The 24,228-nt window shown below is 41.2% G+C and overlaps 1 protein-coding gene across 9 annotated transcripts in view; it reads left to right on the plus strand.

Annotated features, from left to right (window-relative positions):
• Positions 1-24,228, plus strand: part of MGAT5 (alpha-1,6-mannosylglycoprotein 6-beta-N-acetylglucosaminyltransferase) — a 330,723-nt gene that overhangs the window by 214,515 nt on the left and 91,980 nt on the right. For all 9 annotated transcript variants that reach the window (XM_072960887.1, XM_072960885.1, XM_072960886.1 and 6 more), the window contains exons 9-10: positions 1,539-1,673; positions 12,653-12,786. In XM_072960887.1, coding sequence (XP_072816988.1) covers positions 1,539-1,673; positions 12,653-12,786 — 269 coding nt within the window. The remainder of the gene's footprint in view (positions 1-1,538; positions 1,674-12,652; positions 12,787-24,228) is intronic.

The raw sequence follows: 24,228 nt of genomic DNA on the forward strand, positions 1-24,228 counted from the left end.
GACTGACTGCTTTCCTTCCATAAGAGCGAATTTAGATAGTTGTGATGGGGAAGGTGTGGCCTGCAAAGATGAAAGTGTTTGCTACCTGGTCCTTTACAGAAAACAATTTTCAAGTTCTTGGGAAGAAGTTGATTATATGGTTATATTGGTTATTGGCCCTTTCAGAGAAGCCCAGAGGAAAGAAGGCTGCCTGGAGCAGCGTCAGTCTGGAGCTGTAGGGCCGAGTCCTGCTTATGATCTTGTTCCTTTGCAGTCGGGTGTCCGTAACTGGTGAAGTACTTTTAGGTGTGAGCAGGGATAAGAGGCATCAGTGATGACCAATTTCCAGGTGAATGGCAGGATGGTTAGCAGGTATTTGCCCCAACATATGAAGTTGTATGATCAGGTATGCTGGCTCTGAGTGCAGGCATGGGTATGGGTGTATGAGTGGGTGGGTTTGTATAGGTGGATGGACGGAAGGAGGGGTAATCAGAAGGTATAAACCACGATGCCAGTTCTGCAGTACAGTCTAGGCAGAAGGAAGAATTTGACATAAAACAAAAAATTAGAAAACAGTACAAGACAGTATATAGATAGGAATAAATTGAAAGTTTGGGATTGGCAGATACACACTAATATATATAAAATAGATAAACAGGATCCCATTGTATAGCACAGTGAACTGTACTGAATACCTTGTAATGGCCTATAATGAATATGAAAGGAATATATATATGCATAATTGAATCACTATGCTGTACACCAGAAAGTAACACAATATTGTAAACTGACTATACTTCAATGAAAAAATATTTTTTAAAGACAGTATCAAAAAGCAGTTTATATTGTAGAGGCTGGAAATAGAAGGCATTTAGAAGGTCAGTAAGGGCTGGAGTAAGAAGAACAGGCTCTTTGGGAGAAGCTAAGTCACTGGGTGTCTAGTATACTTAGGGATACTTTCTGTTCAGTTACCTCACTTAGCCACCTGAAGAATTCCTGAGAGGTTGCTGTATCCAACCTTGTTGTGTGTGGATGGTTTTTGTTTTTGATGAGGAAAGATTCAGAGAGGTTAAGTAACTTGTCTAAGATCTCACAGCTGCTAGATAGTGGAGTGTGGTTTAATTAGTCTGGAAGATGGTCTAGGCTTTGGGAGTCTGAATAGATGCCCATGTGGTTCCAATGTGCAAGCATATTTGGGACCCACCACTTCATGTGGCTTCCACAGTTGTCTACTTAAACACATCCGGTCCTGTCATCAATGCTTAAATAACTCCATAATCTTCTTGACCAGCAAATTAAGTGGAGACAGATTCAGACTGATTTTTCTTGGCTTCGAAGGCTGTGTTTGTACACCACTATTGGCTTTTTCAAGAATCAGAATCAGGACTCTGGGTGGACCTGATGAGGGGGCAGAATTGGGGTACCCAGCAGACGGGGAAAGACCATGCCATCCTCCCTGATGAGGATTCTTGGGATGTTTATTTGCCTGTTAAAGTTGCTGAGTGTAGTACCTTGCAGTAAATTGTTTTTCTTTTTTCTCTTTTCTTTCCTCTGTCTAGAATAATGAAGAAGGTTGTAGGCAACCGGTCTGGCTGCCCAACTGTAGGAGACAGAATCGTTGAGCTAATTTATATTGATATTGTTGGACTTGCTCAATTCAAGAAAACTCTTGGACCATCCTGGGTTCATTACCAGTAAGTGCTCCATACTGCTCTTAAGTTTTTAGGTTGTTTTTTTTTTTTTTTTGAACAAGGGTTAACTAATTGCCAATAGAAAAAGCTTATCAAATATTATCTTTTGAACTGTGTAGTGTGTGTTTTTCATTCCTAATTGAGGTTCGGATTCTCCATAGTGCCTTTTACTTTCAAGCGCTATTCATTATTTTTATTGATTTCTTTTTACAAACAGAAAACAACTGTCCAACCTCCTCTTTCACCTTCCCTAATACTTAGCATTCCTCTCTCACCAATCTGCCTGCACCAATCTCATCTGTTTAATCAAATGATTTTGATCAAATATGGACAATGTCATTTCTTATGTTCTTTAGTTTGAGATGATGACTCATTGCCCTGTGCCTTACCCCCATCAGTCTTGTTGTTCTTGGAAGAGAAAGCTGGGTGTAGCTTGTCTGCATTCTGAGGTCTTACATTTTTTAAGATAAGCCTTATGCTTAGTGGGACCAAACTACATGTGTTACTCTGTGCACAGTTTTTATTATTTAGTAGAAGAGCTCACGGTTTCCCTGAGTGTGGGGTTAGTACCATGATTTAGTATTTGAAACAGTTTTATATGGACCATAAGCATGACACTAAATAACACTGAACTATATAATGAAGTTTATCAATTTTTCAAATTTCTTTCAATCTCTCTGAGAAAGGCTTAGTTTGCTGCTAGATCTCCAGCACTACTTTTAACACTTGCATGCGTTTTTAACAAGGTGAGAGTAGCTGTAAGCCAGCATTCAGCAGGCAAAATATACAAGTGTCTAGTCTGAGTTTAGTAATTCTTATTAAAGAAGAGTGATATGGAGGATTGATCAAGATGTTGGAGTAGGAGGATGTAGAACTCACCTCCCTCCCTGTCCACTCCCCCCAGTACATCTACATGTGGAACAGTTCTCACTGAAAACTAATGGAAAATGAGCAGAAAGACTTCTGTACAACCAAGGCTGTAAGAAAGATCCACAGGTAATCAGGTAGAAAGGGAAGAAAAGGGATCGGGTCAGGACCTGTGCCCCTGGGAAGGGACTCAGAGGAAAAGGGAGATTGCACAAGCTGAGACCTACGCGGGGGAATGAGTGGTGAGAGGCATAGATTGGGCGCCTGAGTCCTGGGGTCCTATACTGGGGAGACAAGCCCCCTTGGGGGTTAGAGGACCACTGGAACTAACAGGAGGACTGTGGGAAGCCTGGACTCTGCTTGTGAAGAGCATGTGTGCACTGGCTTGCCCTTGCGGCAGGGCAGAGAGGACAGATACAGGTTTCCTGCGAACACTCAAGCCCCACTTACCCTGTATAATAACACGGCACTGGATCTGGGGTGGCTATGACCAGAGACAGAACGCCCCACCATGGGACACAGAGGCGACCTGGTCCCAGGGTGGAGCCTAGGTGGGGCAGCAACAGCCATTTTTGGGGCTTCCTCAAGCAGTGCAACAGAAGCAGCCCAGACTGCTGATGGTGGCGGCTCCACCACAGCTCACCCCGATACATGCTAAGAGGATGTGTGGGTTCCACCTGCCACAGCAAGGCAAGGACAGAGGATAGTGAGGCCAGTGAAAGGCTGTGAGGGACAAAAAGTACTTGGACCTGAGGCTGCATCTGAGCAGAGTGAGGAAAACAATTGCTGATGCCTCCACAGGCAGCCTGTCAAAGACATATGGGAGTTGGACTTAATAGCTATCTACAGGACATCACATCCAAAAACAGCAGAATACACATTCTTTTCAAGTGTACATGAAATATTCTCCAGGATAAATCACACACTAGGCCACAAAACAAGTCTCAACAAATTTAAGAAGATAGAAATTATATCAAGCATTTTTTCCAACCCCAACGATAGGAAACATGAAATCAATTGCAGAAAGAAAAATGGGAAAAGAACAAATGCATGGAGACTAAACAACATGCTGCTAAAAGAAGCAATGGACCAAAGAGGAAATCAGAAGATACCTTGGGACGAATGACAATGAGAACACAACTCTCCAAAATGTATGGGATGCAGCAAAAGCAGTTCTAAAAGGGAAGTTTATAGTGATACAGGCCTTCCTCAAAAAATAAGAAAATTCTCAAACAGCATAACCTACCACCTAAAGGAATTAGACAAAGAAGAACAAAGCCGAAAGTCAGCAGAAGGAAGGAAATAATGAATACCAGAGAGGAAATAAATAAAATAGAGACCACAAAAAATACTCATTAGGAAAGACGAATGAAGCCAAGAGCTGGCTTTTTGAAAAGGTAAACAAAATTGCTAAACTTTTATCATAGCCAGGCTCACCAAGAGAGGACCCAGACAAACAAAATAAGAAATGAAAGAGGAGAAATAACAACCAATACCACAAAGATAGAAAAAAATCCTGAGAGAGTACTACAAATAATTATATACCAACAAACTGGACAACTGATAAGAAATGAACAAATTTCTAGAAACATACAACCTGGCAAGACTGAATCAAGAAGAAGCAGACCATTTGAACAGACCGATCACTGATAGTGAAACTGAATTTGCATTAAAAAAAATAAAAAAATAAAAAACCTCCCAGCAAACAAAAGTCCAGGACCAGATGGCCTCACAGGGAAATTCTACCAAACATATAAAGAAGAGCTAATACTTACCTTCTCAAACTATTTCAAAAAATTGAAGAGGAGGGAACACTCCCAAATTCATTCTACGAGGCCACCATTACCCTGATACCAAAACCAGACAAAGACACTACAAAAAAAGAATACTACAGGCCGATATTTTTGATGAGCATAGATGCAAAAATCCTCAACAATATATTAGCAAACTGAATCCAACGATATATAATAAGGATCATACAAAGAATGATCGGGGGGATTTATTCCAGGGATGCAAGGATGTTTCAACATTAGCCTCTCTCTCGATGTGATACACCACATTAACAGAAGGAAAGATAAAAATCACGTGATCATCTCGACAGATGTAGAAAAAGCACTTGATAAAACTCAACATCCATTCATGATAAAAAAAAACTCTCATAAAAATGGTTACAGATGGAACATCTCAACATAATAGAGATCATTTATAGAAAACACACAGCTAACATCATACTCAACAGAGAAAGAGTGTTTCCTCTAAATTCTAATACAAGAATATCCCTTCTCGCCACTTCTATTTAACATAGTATTGGAAGTCCTAGGCACAGAAGTTAGACAAGAAGAAGAAATAAAAAGCATCCAGATTGGAAGGAATGAGGTAAAACTCACTATTTACAAATGGCATGGTATTTTATATAGAAAAACCTAATATCTCCACCAAAAAGCTCTTAGAACTAATAAATGAATTCAGCAAAGTGGCTGGATACAAGATTAATGTACAGAAATCTGTTGCTTTTCTATATCTAACAATGAACTATCAGAAAGAGAAAGTAAAAAAAAAATCATTTAAAATTGCTTCAAAAAGTATAAAATACGAAGGAATAAACTTTGCCAAGAAAGTGAAAAACTTATATTCTGAAAACAATAAAACATTGATAAAGGAAATTAAAGATGACACAAAGAAAGATATCCCAACCTCTTGGATTAGAAGAATTACTATTTTTAACATGGCCGTACTGCCCAAAGCAAACTACAGATGTAATGCAATCCCTTTCAAAATACCTATAACATTTTTCTCGGAATGAGAACAAATAACCCTAAAATTTATATGGAACCGCAGAAGACCCTGAATTGCCAAAGCAATCTTGAGGAAAAGAACAAAGCTGGAGAGATTTCATTTCTTGACTTCAGCCTATACTGCAAAGCTACAGTAACCCAAAAAGCATGGTACAGGCACAGAAACAGACTCACAGATCAATGAAACAGAATCGAGAGACCGGAAATAATCCACATATTTATGGTTAGTTAATCTTCAACAAAGGAGGCAAGAATATACAATGGAGAAAAGTTTCTTAAATAAGTAGTACTGAGAAAACTGGAAAGCTCCTTGCAAAAGAGTGAGATTAGAACATTTCCTCACACCATATACAACAATAAACTCAATGTATTGAAGAACTAAATGTAAGACCTGAAATCATTAAAGTCCTAGAAGAGTACACAGGGAGAGTACTCCTTGACGTATATTGTAGCAATATGTTTTTGGATTTGTCTCCTAAAATAAAAGAAAGAAAAGCAAAAATAAACAAATGGGATTTATTTAAACTTTAAAGCTTTTTCAGAGCTCATTTTCAGCAAAACAGAAAAAAACAACCTACTGGATGAGAGAAAATATTTGTAATTGATAAGACCAACAAGGGGTTAATATCCAAAATATGTAAACAGCTGATTCAACTCAATATCAAGAAAACAACCCAATCACAAAAATGGGCAGAGGACCTGAATAGACATTTTTCCAAAGAAGACATACAGATGACTAACAGGCACATGAAAAGATAGTCAACATCAGTAATTATTAAAGAAATGCAAATCAAAACCACTATGAGGTATCAACTCATATCTGTCAGAATGGCTGTCATCAAAAAGTCTACAAGAAACAAATGTTAGTGAAGATGCAGAGAGAGGGAACCCTGGTACACTATGGATGGAAGTGTAAATTAGTGCAGCCACTCTGAAAACAGTACGGAAGTTCCTTAAAAAAACTAAAAATAGAACAATCCTTTGACCCAGCAATTACACTCCTGGGTGTATATCCAGAAAAATTGAAAACACTAGTTCAAAAAGATGCATGCACCCTAATGTTCATAGCAGCACTGTTTACAATAGCCAAGACATGGAAACAACCCAAGAGTCCATCAACAGACGAATTATTAAAGTAGTCTGCGTATATGCACACAGCATAATACTACTCAGCCATAAAGAAGAATGAAATGCTGCCATTGCAGCAATGTGGATGGACCTAAAGGATATTACGCTTATTGAAATAGAAAGGCAAATACTGTACGATATCACTTATATGTAGAACCTAAAAAATAAAGTGAATGTATACAGCAAAGCAGAAACAGACTCACAGATACAGAAAGCAAACTAGTGGTTACCAGTGGGGAGCGGGAAAGGAACATGGGACAAGATAGAGGTATGGGATTAAGAGACACAGACTATGTATAAAATAGATAAGCAACAAGGATATATTGTACAGCACAGGGAACTATAGCCGTAATTTGGTAGTAACTTTTAATGGCATATAATCTAAAAAAAAAAAACCAAATCACCAAAAAAGGAAGAAGAATAATACAAGTTTGTTGTCTTCCATTAATTTAATACTGCCTTTTATTTATGGTCTATAACGTTTCCAATCAATTTTAAAAGGTGAGTAAATTTAAATAAATATCACACTTGATAGTGTCAGTGGTGCATGAATTTGGGTAAAAGTCATGAAATTAGTACCAGCTTTACTATCTGATAGTAAATGTTGACCTACAGTTTGAACCCACTTCCTCTCTTTCAATTAGTGCAAATTGGAAATCCCTTTGTGTGTTTCTGTTCTCTTGTTATTCTGTAAAGAGATGTTTTGCTGTGTTCTGTAACTTAACTAATAAATGAATCCTTAATGGCATGAGCTAGGTTTCTCCATTTCAGGTTAGTTTGTAGTTTCATATTATTTAATCACCAACGCTATGTCAAACTGGAAGCTCTTTAGGGTTGAAAGAAATAAAAATTCAAAATATTAAGAACCTTCTCAAATACAGAGAGGACAAAAACACCTGTTGTAGAATTTCTTTGCAGGGGCAATGTTTTTCTTTCCAGGAGCAATCATCTTCTCACTGGGCAGTGAAATGCTCCTGGGCAGAGGACAGGGATTCATTGAGAAGAGACTGCACTTTTCATTGCCTTGTGATGCTAAGGCTTTGACTCCAGGCCACTGCAATAAAACGAATATCACAATAAACCAAGTCACGCAAACTTTTTGGTTTCCCAGTGCATATACAAGTTATGTATTCACTATACTGTAGTCTATTACGTGTGCAACAGCATTATGTGTTTTAAAAAAACATGTCCGGGGAGGGTGTAGCTTAGTGGTAGTGTGTGTGTGCTTAGCATGCACGAGGTCCTGGTTCAATCTCCATTAAAAAATAAATAAATAAGTAAACCTAATTACCCACCTTCCCCCAAAAAAACCTAAAAAATAAAATACAACAAACAAAAAAATTTAAATATGTACATACCTTAACTTAAAAAATACTTTCACAGGCATGAAATGCACAGTGGGAATGTTGTCAATAATAGTCTCATATCCTTATATGGAGTCAGACGGTACCTAGACTTATTGTGGTGAACATTTTGTAATGTACAGACATCATATTACTATCTTGTGCACCAGGAGCTGGTATAGTGTTAGAGGTCAATTGTACTTCAAAAACAAAGAAACTCTTAGAAAAAGAGATCAGACTGGTAGTGACCAAAGGCAGGAGGTTGGAAAGGGGGAATTGGAGGAACGTGGTCAAAAGATACAGACTTCCACTTATAAATACTAGGGATGTAATGTACAACATGATAAATGTAATTAATGCAGCTGTATGTTATTTATGAAAGTTAAGAGATTAAGTTCCAAAAGTTCTTATCATAAGGAATTTTTTTTCTATTTTGTTTTTATATGAGATAATACTTGTTCACAAAACTTGTGGTACTCATATCATGATATATGTAAGTCAAGTTATTGTGCTGTACACCTGAAACTTACACTGTTTGGTGTGTCAATTATATTTCCATAAAACTGGAAAGAAAAAAATTTTAAGCACTTTATTGCTAAAAAATACAAAACATCTGACAATGCAGAGTTGCCACAAACCTTCAATTTGCAAAAAAAAAAAAATGCAGTATCTGCAAAATGTGGTACTTCATATACTTCATATAAAGTGTGCCTTTAGTTTCATAAAAAAGCAAAATAAAAAAAATCTTGATTTGGGCCAGGATAGCAGTCTGCCTTCTGCATCAGGTTTTTCTGGGTTTTTTTTTTTTTTTTTTTTTTTTGGCTTGTTTCCTTGAAGTCTTCATGAATCACAGGCCACCACAAATGTTATCTATTACTTGGAAGTAGCCATCTTTCTTCTTGTAAATAAACTTTTTTTTTTCCTTTTTAGCAACAGCATTAGAAAAGAAAGGCAGAGCTGCTGTTCTCTGGCGTTCTGTGAGCAGCAGCCATGTGATAAAAACCCAGAAGGAACTGGGCGTTGTGAGCATCCCTAGACCCACATAGCCTCATCAATAAGAAAGGTGGTTTGGATGGAAACACATTCACAGCGGTAGTGTTTAGGTCGATCAGAAAGGATGATTCCACTATCGAATAGTCACTGTTGATTGGTATTTGATTCTTGCTGGATGAAAAGACACCATCTCGGAGGGGATTTTATAGGAGACTCTAATCTTTATCCCTCCTTTCTTGAATACATCATCTACATTAGTAATGTTAGCTGGCAGGAGGTCTGTTGGAGCTTCAGCTCTGCTGTCTTTGTGGTGTGATGAAGCTAGGATTCCATCCAGAGGCCAAGCAGGTCCTCTAGAAAGTTTCTTGCTCATTTCTTTCCCTTTTGAAGATTAGTAATTGTTGGTGCTCTTTGTGTTCATCTTGGGTGATGATAGACGGCATGAATTCCATTAAATGTAAAGTTTTCATCTCACTTTTTTTTATTTAGGAGAAAACCTGTGAGTCCTGTTGATCTTGGAAAAATATTTGTGGACTCTTTGCAATTTATGTGGGGACCCAGGAAATTAAATATTTATGACATACCTACAGGTGACTAACATCCTGCTAGGTACTGCAAAATGCACACCCATTTTGCTTCATGTGAGGCCTCTACTGAGCATTGAGAACACCCAGGCGAGTGAGATGCAAATAGTCCAAGATTTACCATGTTTTACATCAAACTCCAAATTAGAAAGTAGGTCCTGGCAAGGAGATTGTAAGCGTCCATCTCGTAATGGTGTGGCTTAGCGAGCAGAGAATGTTCCAGGAATCATCTGGCGTTGCTGCAGCCATCCCTGTTAGGAGGCCAGCTGCCTCAGGCGGCCAGGCAAATATCTTTTAAGTCTTCCGTCTGTTCCTGATGCTCCAGACACACAAAAGACATTAGAGGAACAGCATAAATATTAACATCACAAACCCAATTCCAAAACACGCAGATGCAGAAAGTGACTGAAGAAGGAAAACTACAGTGTTAAGCCTTTCCTGTCACAGACAGAGATCAGTCTCCTGCCTCTGGTTTAGAAAACAAACCCAGATATGCTTTAAAAAACAAAAAAACCCAATCAATTCCCAAACCAAAGCTTCAAGTATAAGCACCTAGAGTTACAAGTAAGGGAAGCATTCGATCATTCATTCTGTAGCCTTCTGTTGAGAAGAAGCCAACATCACAAAGCATCCATCGAGGCCCTGTATAAAGGCTAGGATTTCAGAAGTTAGGGTCCTACCAGGCATCTTTACTCATTGTGGTTTATGTTAATCATCCAATTTGAAAACAATACCAGTAAAACTGCAAGTTCAAAATAAAATCACAAGGTAGAGAGAGAGTTGATTGCACACCAGTGGAGGCACAAAAGTTCCTATGGCAAGGGTGGCCTGTTTCTCCCTGCTCTGCGCTGCAACCTTTGAATCCCAGCACTGCTCCTCTTGCAGGAGCTGAACCCACCCCAGCCCCACCTGTCAGTGTGTGTCCCCCCACCTCCTCCCCCTGCCTTCCCCTGCAGTGACCTTCCACAGAGCGGCTACCATCATCCCCACTGTTTTTTGAGCAAGACCATCTTTGTCAGAAGACAACACGCGGGCTCCAACCACTTCCTTTTGCATCTTACTTCAAAATTGTAGAACAGATAAACAAGATTAAACTGTATAGCACAGGGAATCACAGAGGAAAAAATGTGATAATGAGTGTGTGTATGTCTATGTATGACTGAAAAATTTTGCTGAACACTAGAATTTGACACAACATTGTAAGATGATTATAAATCAATAAAAAATGTTTAATAAATAAATAAATGCCAAACTATGTTAAGAGATGGGAATGTTTTCCTGAGAAGACGAAAAGAATGCTCTGAGCTATTCAGTGAGCAGGAATAGTTCCTTGGGCCCCTAGCTTGCTTTCTCCTGGACTGTGGACTCTCATTTCAGTCCACCTCTTGGCTGCCAGGCTGATGACATGTTCTTGGTGATGCTGTGCAAATCGCCACTATGATTGATGACTGCATGTTCCTTGAGAGCTGCACAGGAATCCAAGAGGACCCTGTTTCTGTGGTCAGCTTGTATTTCACTTTGTGGTCGGGCCCCACCCTCCTTCCCCCTTGCCCTCCCTCTCTCTTTCCTTCCTTGTCTAGACAAACAGTGCCATCTCTGACGTGAATATTATTATGCTAAAATGGTGATTTGCTGTTGCTCTCCCTGGAAAATCCAACCTGGTGTTAGCATTCTTTTTTGTCTGAATCATGTTGCTGTAATCTAATTGGAAGAATGACTTCCTCGTAGTGGGATAAGGAAGAAAGAAACTGAATCAGATGCTTAAAAGCCATTGCCATCATCTGATTCTAAAATATGAGCTTTAATCTTTATTTACTTTTTGCATATCAGTCCAACAAGAGCTGATCAGAATTATTAGTGACACATAACAAAATAGTGCTGTTTTTATTGGCCAGTCATGTGCTAAATTTACATCAATGTTTTGAGAGTCAGTGGTGAAGTAAATGTAACCAAAATCAATAGATTCTGTTTTAGTATTGATTCCTTTTTCCGACTGGTCATTCTTTATGTACTCCAAAGCAGCGGTTAGAAGGCTTCTTCTATAAAGGGCCAGATAGTAAGTATTTTAGGCTTTGCTTGGTTATGTGGTCTCTGTTACATCTACTGAACCCTGTATTGTGTGAGGGTGGCCAAAGATATACAGGAACAACTGGGTTTGGCTAGTTCAAATAAAACTGTATTTTTTGAATGCTGAAAATTGAATTCCATATAATTTTAACATCACAAAATATCTTTTTCTAACCATTAAAAATGTAAAGATCATTCTTAGCTCGAAGACCATGCAAAAGTAGGCAGTATGGTGACCACATTTGTCTGATGGTGTTTTAAGGCTTTGGTGGAATAGCCAAACGAAACATGTTCAGTTTCACTTCTTCAAGTTCTAGGAGAAAGCAATGATGTCCTGGTACTATCAAATGAATAGAAAATTACCACTGCCTATTGAGTGAGATTCTAAGCTTTACCTAGAATCACGTACTCTAGTCAATTGATGAAAATGTTGAATAGTTGTTGAAAGAGATAAGGCATGCCACGTGCTCTAAGCAGAATAAAACCTCCATCTGCTCAGGCTGCCAGACCACAACGCTGCCGCCTGGGTGGCTTGTAGATAGCAGAAACTGATTACTCATATTTTGGGAGACTGGATGTCTGAGATCAGGGTGCCAGCATGGCCGGGGAGGTTGCAGACTTCCCACTGTATCTTCATATGGTGGAAGGGGCTGGGGGTTCTGTGGGATCTCATTTGTAAGAGCCCTAATCCCATTTATGGGGATTCCATCCTCATGATCTAACTACTTTGCAAAGGCCCCATCTGCTGATACCACCACCTTTAGGGGTTAGGATTTCAACACAGGAATTCTAGGGGGATATAAACGTTCAGACACAGCAACCTCTAAAAATGGTAGTTCTTTACTTCTTCAGCAGCTGTTCATCAGGCACCACACTGCATGTTCGGCCCAGGCTAGGAGTACAGCAGTGGTCACGGCAGTCTGCAGCTTTCGGGAACTTTTTATTTAGCTGGTATTTGAGCATATTCTGTGATGAGTCAACACATCTGAAGCAGATTGTATGGGGTGTGTGATGGCTCTGGCTCGAAAGTCACATGTGGAGATGTTTGGAAGACAAGCTACTGTGAGACCTCTCAATTCCTGCCCAGTGGCATTTCTGATTTCAAGTGTCCATCTTTGGTAGTCCCTGAGGACAGAGGTAGAGCTTTCGGTTTTTCAACTTTGAGGCCAAGGTTGTAGTGTTAACCACGGCATCTTTTCTTTCAGGTGCATGCTCCGGGTCCTGGACTCATTCGGCACAGAGCCAGAGTTCAACCACGCTAATTATGCCCAGTCGAAAGGCCACAAGACCCCCTGGGGCAAGTGGAATCTGAACCCACAGCAGTTTTACACCATGTTCCGTGAGTATTTGGGTCTCACCTCTCCTTACCAGAACACCACCAGAGATGAACGGGGAAAGAAATGAGGCGGCCGTGTATTTGTTGGGTTGCTAATCCCACGGCTTTCTGCTATAGAAATGTGTGCTGTGGAACCATTTTCTTGGGAATAACTGAATTTTTTTAATTGATATTGAAAGGCGATGTGAGCATTTTGTGAAAAGCCTTAAAAATGTTCTGCAGAAAAATGTTTCACTATGAAGTCTCACTGGAAGCCATTTAGGAAAGGACTTTGGGTCAACTTTGATTTTTTTTTTCCCCACAGAATATACTGTTTATTAAACAAAGCAAGGGAAACAAAGGGCTTCTCCCTTCAAAATCTCTTCTATTTAATATAGCTTATAATCAAGAAAAGAAACACAAATGCAAGAAATAAAGTGCAGGTAGGAAAGCCCCACAGATACTGTTTGGGGTCCACCTGATGATTGATGAGGAATGAGGTCTTTGGCTCCCATCCTTTTTCCAAGTAATTAAGCCTTCATTATTTAAGCATCAAACGTATCAGGGAAAAGATTTAGCCTCTTCAGAATGGAATGGCTGAAAACTCTATTTCATACCTTACTGACGTCTTAAACCCTGGGCCCAGAATGCAGTCGCCCCTTCTCTTGCTCACGTGGTACCGTTTTCCGATAGCGGTGGTTATTTCGCAGAATGTTGTAGTGGACATACCAAAAGATGAATTCACTGGCCCCAACTGTAGCCTCTCAACATTTTTCTGTTTGTGTAAAGTTCCTTTCCCGCCTTCGCCGTTTCTTGCCGCTGCCATCCGTTAACCTGCCTGTAGCTTCAGTTCATTTGTGATTAGCTGAGGGCTGTGAAGCCAGGTACCAAATGTGATAGCATTCGTGCCAAAAATGAATTTATTGTTTACGTGCATAGACCTTGGTGATTCCCCTTGATGAGGTGAATTCCTGTTCTGGGAATGAAAGTCCCATGAGTTAAGCAGTTTATTTGGATGCTCAGAGTGTGGACTTCAGTTTTCTTATATTAACGGGATCAGTTGAATTCAGAGATTTCCATCCTAGAACTGGTATCTGAGATGTGAATCTGTTTGCTGAGTTAAGACCCCAGGCCCTCCTGCCCTGCCTTTTCCCTGCATGGTGGCCCCTCTCTGTCACATCCCCCTGAAGGTAACCTTTTCTCAGGTTCACTGAATCCAGCAACAAACACGTGGGACTAGTCCTTGAGTGTGAAGTGTGAGAAGGGAGAATTAAGGAGGGTTATGGCAGAGAGAGGAGTGATTTTTAAAACCTGCTCACGTTGAAGTCTTTGTTGTGGCACAGAGAGGTTCATGAGAGTGTGCGTTGTAAACATTGTTACTGTTCCCGGAGTTCTGTCTCTGTCGTCTGCTGTTGGAGCCTGTCCTGGGCACAGCTTGGGGGATGACGCGTGGCGTGGTGGTGGGCAGGTGGCCAGTCGCTTGGCGAGGCACGGCTGGAGTTACCTTTGAATCGACACTGCTGTGTCACTTTGAAGGGCTGGGATGGCATGACACAAAGTAACCCAAGAGGTGACTTGGGTGTTAACATTACGTGAAATGAAATATTGGCTGTCTCCAAAAGGGCCAGAACTGCTGGAATGACGTGGTATACGTGTCCCTCCATGGGATGGTGTTTCCCTGTATCCAAGGACTAGAAATAGGAGGCTCTTCCAGAAAGAAATTCTTTTAGAATGTCAGAATTCAAAGTCTCAAAAAAGCCTATTTTATTCTCCACAAATGGAGGATTTCAGCAGTGTTGGTTGATTGAACTGAAATCAATTCACTGCTTAAATGTTAACTAAAGATGGAAAAATAGGTTACTTCTTGTTAACCTGGGAAGGAGATAGTTTCTTAAATGAGTCAGAATTCATCAGGAATTGGGGAGTGGGGAGGGAGGGGGTGAGAGAACGGATATATTTGACTGCTTTTTTTCAGAAAAAGAAAATAAGAATCTGTATGGCCAAAAATGACATCATCAAAAACTAACACCATAGCAAATTCTGTTGCGGAGGATTAGTATCACAGTGTATCAAGAGCTTCTAAAACATGAGTAGAAAAAGTCCCACAATCCAATAGGAAAATGTGCAGAAGCAGAGCAGAGGAGAAAGAAATGTATTGCCCCGAATGAGTGAAAGCACATTAACTTCACTCACGGTAAGAGAAATGCGTTTTAAAACCCGAGGTGCCATGGCCCACCTATCCAAAGAGTGAAAGTCTGAAAGCTGGCTAGCTCTGCTGTTCCCTGGGTGAGACCCAGGGACACGGTGAGAATACCGCCTGGCCCTGCCCCTGTGGGAGGGCGTATGTCGCCAGCTCGCACCGCTACCTATGCCTCTGTCCCTTGACTGAGCATATGGTCTCTAGGAATCTGTCCCAAAGATAAGTGAGCAAAAATCAGACGTGGCATGTGCACAGGGCCGTTTATTGTAGTTCTGTTTGTACCAGGAAAAGGCCGGAGATGATCCAGAGGTTCCTAACAGGGGACTGAGTGACTAATGTGGTCCATTAATGTAACTGAATTGGTGTAACAATTGGTGTAACTGTGCAAAGGGCTGAGGGAAGACTCCACTGTCTGGAGGGAGTTGTCTAGGATACATTAAGTGATAGAAACCCAAGTCCAGGGTGGTATGTGGAGTCATTTGCTTCTGTATAAGAAGGGGGTGGGGTGGTGTATATGTTGCTATAGATGAATGTGTTCATGTTTTCCAACAAAAAATGAATAAATCGCAGGCTAATAAAAATGATTACCATTTGGAGGAGGGGTTGCAGTGACAGGGATAGAAAATAGACTTTATTTTGATTTTCGAACCATCCAAGTGGTTTACATAATTTAAAAAGAAAAATCCAAAAGCAAATATTTGCTGAAGATTGAAAAAGAGATCGAAAAAAATGAAACAAACAAATGTAGTGATAAATCAGGCTGGTGCTAATCTCTCATTCAGGTAAAATAATTATTTCAAGTGACTTTAAAGCACAGTCTATGGACTGTAGTAAGGAATATTTAGGTTGTTATTTGAAACTATGGCAGGTATACTGTAGGAACCAAATTTGTAATACACAAGAAGGGGGGAGTATTTAAAGAATTTTTTAAAAGATTTTAATATTCAGCTTGAAAAGGAAGTATTAATATAAACTTATAGTTTCTTTTTAAAAAAGAAATTTATCCTAACTCTGCACTTTGAAAAAAATCAAAAGTAAAGACAACCCAGTAGCAATGAATATTCTTAACACTTAGATTGAGATTCCCTAAACACCTTTCCCACTAAAGGAATCTCCTCCTAGAATAAACAGGTGATTCCAGGTCTAGGGCAGGAAATGTTGAAGACGGGACATCTTGTCCTACCAGAAAGCAAGGAAGCTAAGGAAGAGCCCTGGAGGGGAGTCAGAAAGACACAGGAGCCAAAGATGGGGCAGTTTGAGCAACAAAAAGAATAATGACCACAGTTGTTATTCAAACCAATGGAAAATAATCCATGAGTCCAGAATGATACTCCGAGCAAGAAGAACCCACAAAAATCAATTGATCACCTTTGCAAGTTGCTAGGACATCGTGCCTTTACTCTGAGAAGTAAAGGGGAAGAATCCAGCTCTGCTCCTGCCTTTCTAGAATAAACTGTATCTGAAGATAATCAAATAGTTGATGAGGGAACATTGTTAATTATGGAGAAATCACAGCTAATAAATGCAAAAGGAATGAAAAATTAGAAAAATCAGCATTTTATAACTCCTAATGAGACAGTGGAGTGAAGCAAGGCGGGGATCATCAGTGGCTGTGAAATCCATCAAGTATGCGGCTGATGGAAAACTTCCTCCTGGCTGAGGCTGTCTTGAATGGAGGAAATACAGAAATGAAGCAGTTTGAGAGCTTCATCCTGTTGAGACGTGGCTGGGCTGGAGAATTTGCCGCAGGAAACAGTGATTCCCCACCCTGCTTCCCAGAGCCTGTCCACAGAGAACTTGGGTGCATCTCTTTCTTCCCACGTGATAAAGGCGCCAGGTCCAGTCTCACCTGCTCATTCCTGCAAAGTCTTCCATTCCCTCACCCTTTGGACAAATGTGGCTATTCTAACGGTCTGAAGGGGAAGACCATTCCTTTGAGTGTAAGGTGCAAATGTCAAACGTTTGTGTCTTGTTAAGTTTTTAAAATGAAACTGACCTGTGGTGCTTATTAATACATGGGCTGATAGTAATCACTGCATAACTGATGTGTAATAGGCACATGGACTGCGGGAGTACTTAGACTGTTTTCTCCTGAAGGGATGCACAATGGAAGGTTTGGAGATCGCAGAAATAGAGGGTTGTACTTGTAGAATCAAGTCGTTGTCAAGTCCTGCTGTCTTATCCTGGGATAGTGTTCTGGCAGGTGTGGAGGGCAGGAAGAGGATGGGGGAAGGCTGGTCAGAAAGGGTCCAGCAGGAGGATAAGGGAAGAGAAAAATGCACTGTTGCTGAAGCATCTTTAGGAGCAGGGAAACGACAGTGATGCCCTGGACCAGAATGCGTGTGCTCGTGACTATTCAGAGTGCACGTCTCACTTTAAGGCTGCTTCTGTTTCTCCTCTAGCTCATTTCCTCTCTACGTTGGTGGAGTTTCTGCCAGTTGAACAGCATGGTTTTTCTTTATTGTTTTGCCCCAGATCTCAGAATTTCACTAGAACCACCCTCTTTGTGCATTCTGTTTGCAGGTGGACATTTTCGTATGTGTCAGTGTCGACTATTCCCAGCACCTTCCTAAGCAGCTTCTGTAGGGACCAACTGAGTGGTCAGGTGACACTAAGACACTAAGATCTTTGAGTGATGGTTTTTTCCAGGAAGGAGCTGAGAAGTGAGTTTCTTCCTCCCTCAGGACGGGTCTCTGGTTCTTGCTTTCACCTCTTGTCCATTACTTGAGTGTGGCTTCTGAGCTAGGCGCTGAGGCCCTCCTCCTGCCCCAGAGCCAGCTCTTGAAAACTCAGCCTGGCCAAGCTATTCCTCCTTAAAGACCACGGTGTCTTCCCTTCGACCACGGGGTCAGATCCAAAGTCCAGAGCAAAGTATTGAAGGCCCTTGGCTCTCGGGCCCCCACCTTCTCTCCCCCCACCGCATCCCTCCCCTGCCCTGACCAGAGCCTGCTGGTCTCTGAAGGTGCCGCCGAGTTCTAGTGCTTAACAGATGGTCTGATCGTAATTCTTACATAATCGATGTATAATGTGTACGTAGGCCACGGGTATACTTATTCCTCACCACCTTCGCCTCCTTCAAATCACCCTGACAGCAAAATTTTATTTTTTCCTTAAAGTCTCTATTTAAATGACTTCCTCCGTCTTTCCAGCCAAATGTTTTTAAAATAAATAAATAACCATATTACAAAATTAGGGAATGCCTCCCCCTATAGAAAAAGGCCCCCAGACCCTAAAGTGAGCATAATTGTCTTTTTCAGGGGTACATTTTTATGTAGTTGTAATAACATACGTACTAAAATTCTGTGTCTGCTTTTTTTCCCACTTCATATATCAAAAATTGTTTCAAGGTTCTACCTCTAAAACCATTGTTTCCCAGGCTGTTTTATAGTCTCTTGAGTGGACTTTGTATTTGTTTGGAGCGGCTTTGGCCATTTGTTGCTGCCAATTAATTGTTGCTTTTTCTGGGCTCGTCAGGGACTTGGTTTGACCCTACGTTTAGGCACTCTAACCGTTAGCGGCGCAGGGTCTGCTGTGTATATCCAACTTCTTCTAAACTCCTGAAGGCATTTGCTTTTCTCTCTCTCTCAGTCCCTTACAAGGTGCATCGTATCGCAGTGAGTGAGTGGAAGGCATCTGCCTCCACAGAAACGTCAGATAGAGAGGACATTTGCCTTTACCGTTTACAGGGGAAACTAAAACCCTGAAGTTGCTGTCTTGCACCTTGAGTTACTCGGTGTTTGGTTAGTTCTAATTACCTGCGTGACCTCCTCTTGCACAACTTCACCCAGCTTCTGGAAAAACAGTGGTAAGACATCTTTATCTGACTGACTTTTTTCTTCTCTTGCCCTGGGGCCTGTGGCTGAGAGTAGCAGTAGAGATCGCCAGATTCCTCATTCCTGGTTTCAGGAAAGCTGCGTCTCAGGCTTACATTTACCTCCTGTCGTTGGAAAGTTTCCGTAACGTTGAATGCTCTACTTAGCAACCTCACTATTCAGATCACAGCCATAGAATATTTCCTGCTGTCTAGGCAGAGTCTGTTTGTACTGGTTTATTTTTACTCAAGTAATTTTTGAGTGCTTTTGAGAATTTGCCTTCTGAGTGCTCACACGTGGAGCCATAGTCAAGGCTGGGGGATGTGCAGTGCTACTTGGTACGTGTGGAAATTTGGGATCTGTAATGGAGTCGAGCAAGAACACATTGGGGGTTCTGGAGGTGTTAGTTTAAAGCCTCATCCTTTCACCTCCAGCCCCTTTCCTTTTGTTCTGGCCCCTGCTAGCCTCTTGGGTGTTGTCCTGCCTCCCCTTGGCTTTGTCTCCCAGGCTGCCAGGTTGTCTCTGACCCCCGGGCCATTGCATGTGCTGTTCCTTTGTCTGGAAGCCCCACCCCTCACTTCCCCACCACCCCCTGCTCACTTCCGGGAGGTGTCCTGTCCTCTGGAAAGCCTTCCCTCCTGGAGACCGCGCTCCTGCTCTGTGGTTCTCCCAGCCCCGGTGTCCCAGCTGGAATCCCACTTCATGGTCTCTATGGGCGTGAGTGCTGTGAGTCCTCAGTACCTGGAGTCATAACATCACCGGTGATAAATATTTGTTGAATTAATGAATAAAGAACAAATAGACCCAACTACAAAATGAAAATATAAGTCACATCATGACACTCCTGTGCTCACAATGACGCTGCCTCTTGCTTTAGAGAAAGGTGAGTTATCCAGTAGCCTCAAGCCCCTGTGTGGTCTGGCCCTGCCACCTTCCTGGCCTTATCTCTCACTACATGTCTTCTTGCTCACTAATCTCTAGCCTCTTACTGTTTTTTGGATGAGCCAGGCACACTCCTACCCTAGGACCTTTGCATTGGTTGTTCTGTCTTCCAGAACATTCTTCCTGTAGATTCCCATATCCCCTCCTTCAGGTTTTTAACTCATATATTACTTCACTGAGACTAACCCTGACCTCCAGCCCCTTTTTAAATGTACCTCCTTTTCCCCCCAGTTTCTTACACCACTCCCCTGCTTTCTTTTCTCTGTAACTGTATGACTACACAGCATTTATGCTTCACTCTCTTTCGTTTATTTTCCTTTTTTTCTCCCCTGGAATCTGAGGATAATATTCATACGGGTTTTGTCTTCTTTGTTCGTTGCTGAGACTCTAACACCCTAAAGAATGCCTGTTTTCAGTCCATGCAACAGTGTAGGAAAGAGTAAGAAGTGTACGAATCTAACATTCCAGAAGCTTCTTGAGGCCAGTGCCTTTGTGTTGCTCTCCCTTGTCTTCCCACGGAGTTTATTCACAGGGTGGGGTTTTCAAGAGTTGCTCATTTCATAGCAATTGTTGCCACTGACATTCTAACTCTGAATTTCTCCAAGGACATGGAGTTTGCTGCCATGTTGATCTGCATGATCAGATTGAAATAGTGGTTTGTAGACCAGAAATTTGGCCTGACAAAACAGGAATTTTAGAAATGAGCCAGTTCCCTTTCATGCAAATGATAAACGTGTAGGCTTCAGCTAGGGATCTCCTGCTTCCATGTACGACTTTATTCTTAGGGCCTGCCCAGCAAAGGCGCTATTTGTGATTCAAACTGCCTTTCTGGCCTTTCACTTGGATCAGGAGGCCTCTTGCCTTTGACTTCTGTGCAGACCAGCAAGTCACAAGATCCGCTTGCATTTCCTTCAGACTGTGTCTCAGCCTTCAGGAGTGATGTTCTTTCTAAGGAGTCCATTCCCTCCTAATTGCTTTTTGACACTTGAAAAATGTACTCTGGTGTGCCTTCTGTCAGCAGTGAAGACGCTCATCTTTCCAACTCAACTGTACATAATAGTTTCCCCAGCCTCTTGTCTCTCAGAGATCCTAGCATCACCACCATTTAGGGGGGAAAAACCCAACTTTGATGAAATTTGAAGCATAACATCACTATGTACAATTTTTAAAATCAGATTACTTCTCATGTGATGTAACTATTTTTCAGTAGAGCCTTTTCACCATCTTGTCGGTTTCGTCATCGTGAGAATCAGCATCAGCTTTATGAATGCCATGAGTGACAGCAACCAATCTTCTTCCCTGCTTTGTTACAAAATGTTTCAAATATTAAAAAAAAAAAAAAAGGGTGAAGGAAATGTAAAGTAGAAAGCCAGAGCCTGGGCCCCACAATTAACTTTGCTTCATGTGTTTTATGACTCTCAGTCCATTTGTCTGTCTTCTCTCCAACCATCAATCCAAGTTTTCTTTTATGCATAAAAGAACACTCAGCCCTTGGGTGTCTCAGCATGACATCGTTAACTGGGGTTCGGTATTGGTCACCACACCAGCTGTGTTTACCTATCTTTTTTAATAGACAACACTGAATTATTTTATTTTAGTTACTTACTATCTTTCTTCATGGCTGAGTATAATCTCAATGTTTATCTCTGCTTGTCGTGTTCACTGGTAGATCCTTAATTCCTTAGCTGTTGCCTAGCTGATAATAAGTGCTCGGTAAATGTGCTGAATGTTGAATGAATGATGATATTTAGAGACCTGTATCTTAGAATTTTAAAAGCCTGTATCCCTGGTTGGTGTCCCTTATTCCCAACATCTACTTTGTGACCTCGATAAAAACATATGTTCACTCATCTATTTAATAAATATTTATTGAATATGTGTAATATACCAGGCCTGAGCCAGGTTCTAGGATGGCGTAGTGAGACACCTTAGCTAAAGGTGACCCCCGCGAAGGATGGGCTTTGATTTGGGGGCTTGTGTGCAAAGAATTTGATGCCAGAAGCAGTTTGGACATGGCCTCTGCCACCCAGTACCTACAAAGTCAGTCACACTCGTCAATTAAGCATTCATCATTGACTTAATCAAGTCTGCATTAAAAAAAATATTTTCTCAGTTCCTACTGTGCTCTGGGCTCTGAGGAGTCAGAGATGCACAAAGCATGGCTCAGTCCTCAAGGAGCAAGTAGTCACCCAGGGAGAGCATGATGTGCAGCATGGGCTCTGGCTCTTCATGGTCTACGAGAGCAGAGGAAGGTTTCTTATTTCGGGCTCAGGGAGTTAGGGGACCCTTCAGCTGGGAAGTAATAGAGCTGAGACTGAAAGGGAGAGGAAGTGATAGACATGCCAGACATACACCAGCATGAGATAAGATGGGAAAACGCGGCATTCAAAACCCCAAATAGGTCGTCATGGAATAGAGGTATCAGGGGAAGGGTGACCTGGAGTGATAGGTCCACTCACCCTGCTTCACCCTGAAGCAAGTGCAGCTTTTCGGCAGGGAAGTCCCCTAGTCACATACTTGTCTCAGACAACACCTTGTCAGTTAACACAGAGGACGGATCGGAGTTAGAGGGTAGGGAGGAAGGGGCAGGGCTAGAGGTGTGGAGACTACTTGGAAATCCACTGCAGAGTTGACAAGGATGCAGTGATACATAATATTCGTTGATTTAGATAGTCAAGAATTGGAAACATCCTCAGTGTTTTGCAGTAGGTTGTAATAGATGGGATTTCTGTCAAATTGGCTTGTTCTTTGGTCATTTGTTGGCTCTTGTCACTGGGAATTGTTGAAAACGGCTTCAGGCAGATCTGGACTCAGGGCTCAGAGGATATCTTTACTCTCGCCATATCTCAGCTTTGCACGTTTCTGGATTGGCGTCATTCTCCAGCAGGCTGTCCTCACGTGGGCACGCAGATGACATTTGCAGCACTAGACTTCTGCCCTGCCAACTTAGTAACTGTAGCAGAAGGATGGTGACTCCAAAAGTAGCTCCAACTAGTCACGGAGCTACTGTGATTGGCAGAACTTGGATCATAAACCCGTCTGTCAGCTGAGCCTTGGTCAGACAGAGTCTTCTGGGTGATGTGCCCATCCCTGGAGGCATGGGAAGTGGGGGAGACGGGGTCAGGACTGGCACCAGTTCAAGCCACCTGAATGGAACAGAATTGCCTGGTCGCTGTGGGAAGGGCAGTTAGTGCAACAAAGCGATGCTGGCCGACCAGAGACATGGGCATCCCATCTGATGGGGGGAGTTGAGGCACTGCAGTATTGTGCTGCTTTAACAAGCAGTGATGGGCTGTGGTTACTAACCCAGAGAGATACCGGTAGCACATTGTGTAAGTGAAAGAAGAAATTCACAAAAGAATAGGTACAGGAGGATCCAATTTTGGTTTGAGGATAAAAAAAAAAAGATCCATAAATCTAGAAAAAAAAGGAGCTTAATCATGGTTATTTCTAGGTGATAAGTTGATGGTAACATCTTTCTTTCCCTGTATCTTTCTGTACTGTCTGAAAAAATTATACACTGAGAATTTCTGTTATAACCAGGGAAAAGGGTAAAACCGTTTCTATTTAAAGAAAAGAAAAACTTAATGTATTGAAGTTTTCACAAGACTTGATGAAGTCAGAACTAGGAAGGGTGAAGAGGAGAGGGAGTTGATGGATTTTTGAGAAGCTGACATCCCCGGGTCTCAGTGATTGTTTGGCTGTGAGGTGGGGGAGGGAACCCAGGGCTGGCTATGCCCGTGGTCACCCAGTGGCATGGGGGTACCCAACACTGCAGGGCTGGCTGTGGTTAAAGGCTGGCAGACAACCTGTAAGAATGAATTTTGTACGAGTCTGAGATGTTTAGAACTGAGTGGTTGAAAAAAAAGTCAGACTTAAGAGATTTATGCAGTTGAAAGAAGGGTCAATTTGACATGATAAAAATTTTGAGTTGTGTTCCAGAAGAGAACATGATTACTGCTTAGTAAAGATGGTCTATACCTCACTTACCAAGGGAGGGCAGAAACTCATCCTTGTGTTGTAATTCCTCAGTCCCTAGCTTCTAAGCCTGGTCTGTAGAAAGAGTGCTCTAAAAATGTTTGTCATTGAATTAAAGATTCCAGCTAAACTAATAGTAATTCTTCAAAGAAGTCATCACAGTAATCTGCTCAGGAAGCTCATCAAACTGATTCGTAATCATTTGTAAATGGGTGCTTGTCTTGTGCATAAAAGAATGATTTTCTTAATAAGAAAAAAATGTCCTAAATTCTTTAAAGGTCATCATTGTTTAGCAAATCCTTCCAGTTTATAGCACGTAAAAATATCAACTTTGTCCCACATACATATAAGTTGCTCTAGAAACTAAGAAAATACTCCATATATTATAGATATATGTATATTATGTAATTATATACTATTATATATTATTAAATGTATGATATTTTATATAATAATATAATACAATGTATTAAATATCATATAATAGTTATATTTATATATATTATATAGGACTTTCTTGTGTATTTTGGTCTA

Source organism: Vicugna pacos, chromosome 5, assembly GCF_048564905.1.
Source record: "Vicugna pacos chromosome 5, VicPac4, whole genome shotgun sequence".
Taxonomy (NCBI): Eukaryota; Metazoa; Chordata; class Mammalia; order Artiodactyla; family Camelidae; genus Vicugna; species Vicugna pacos.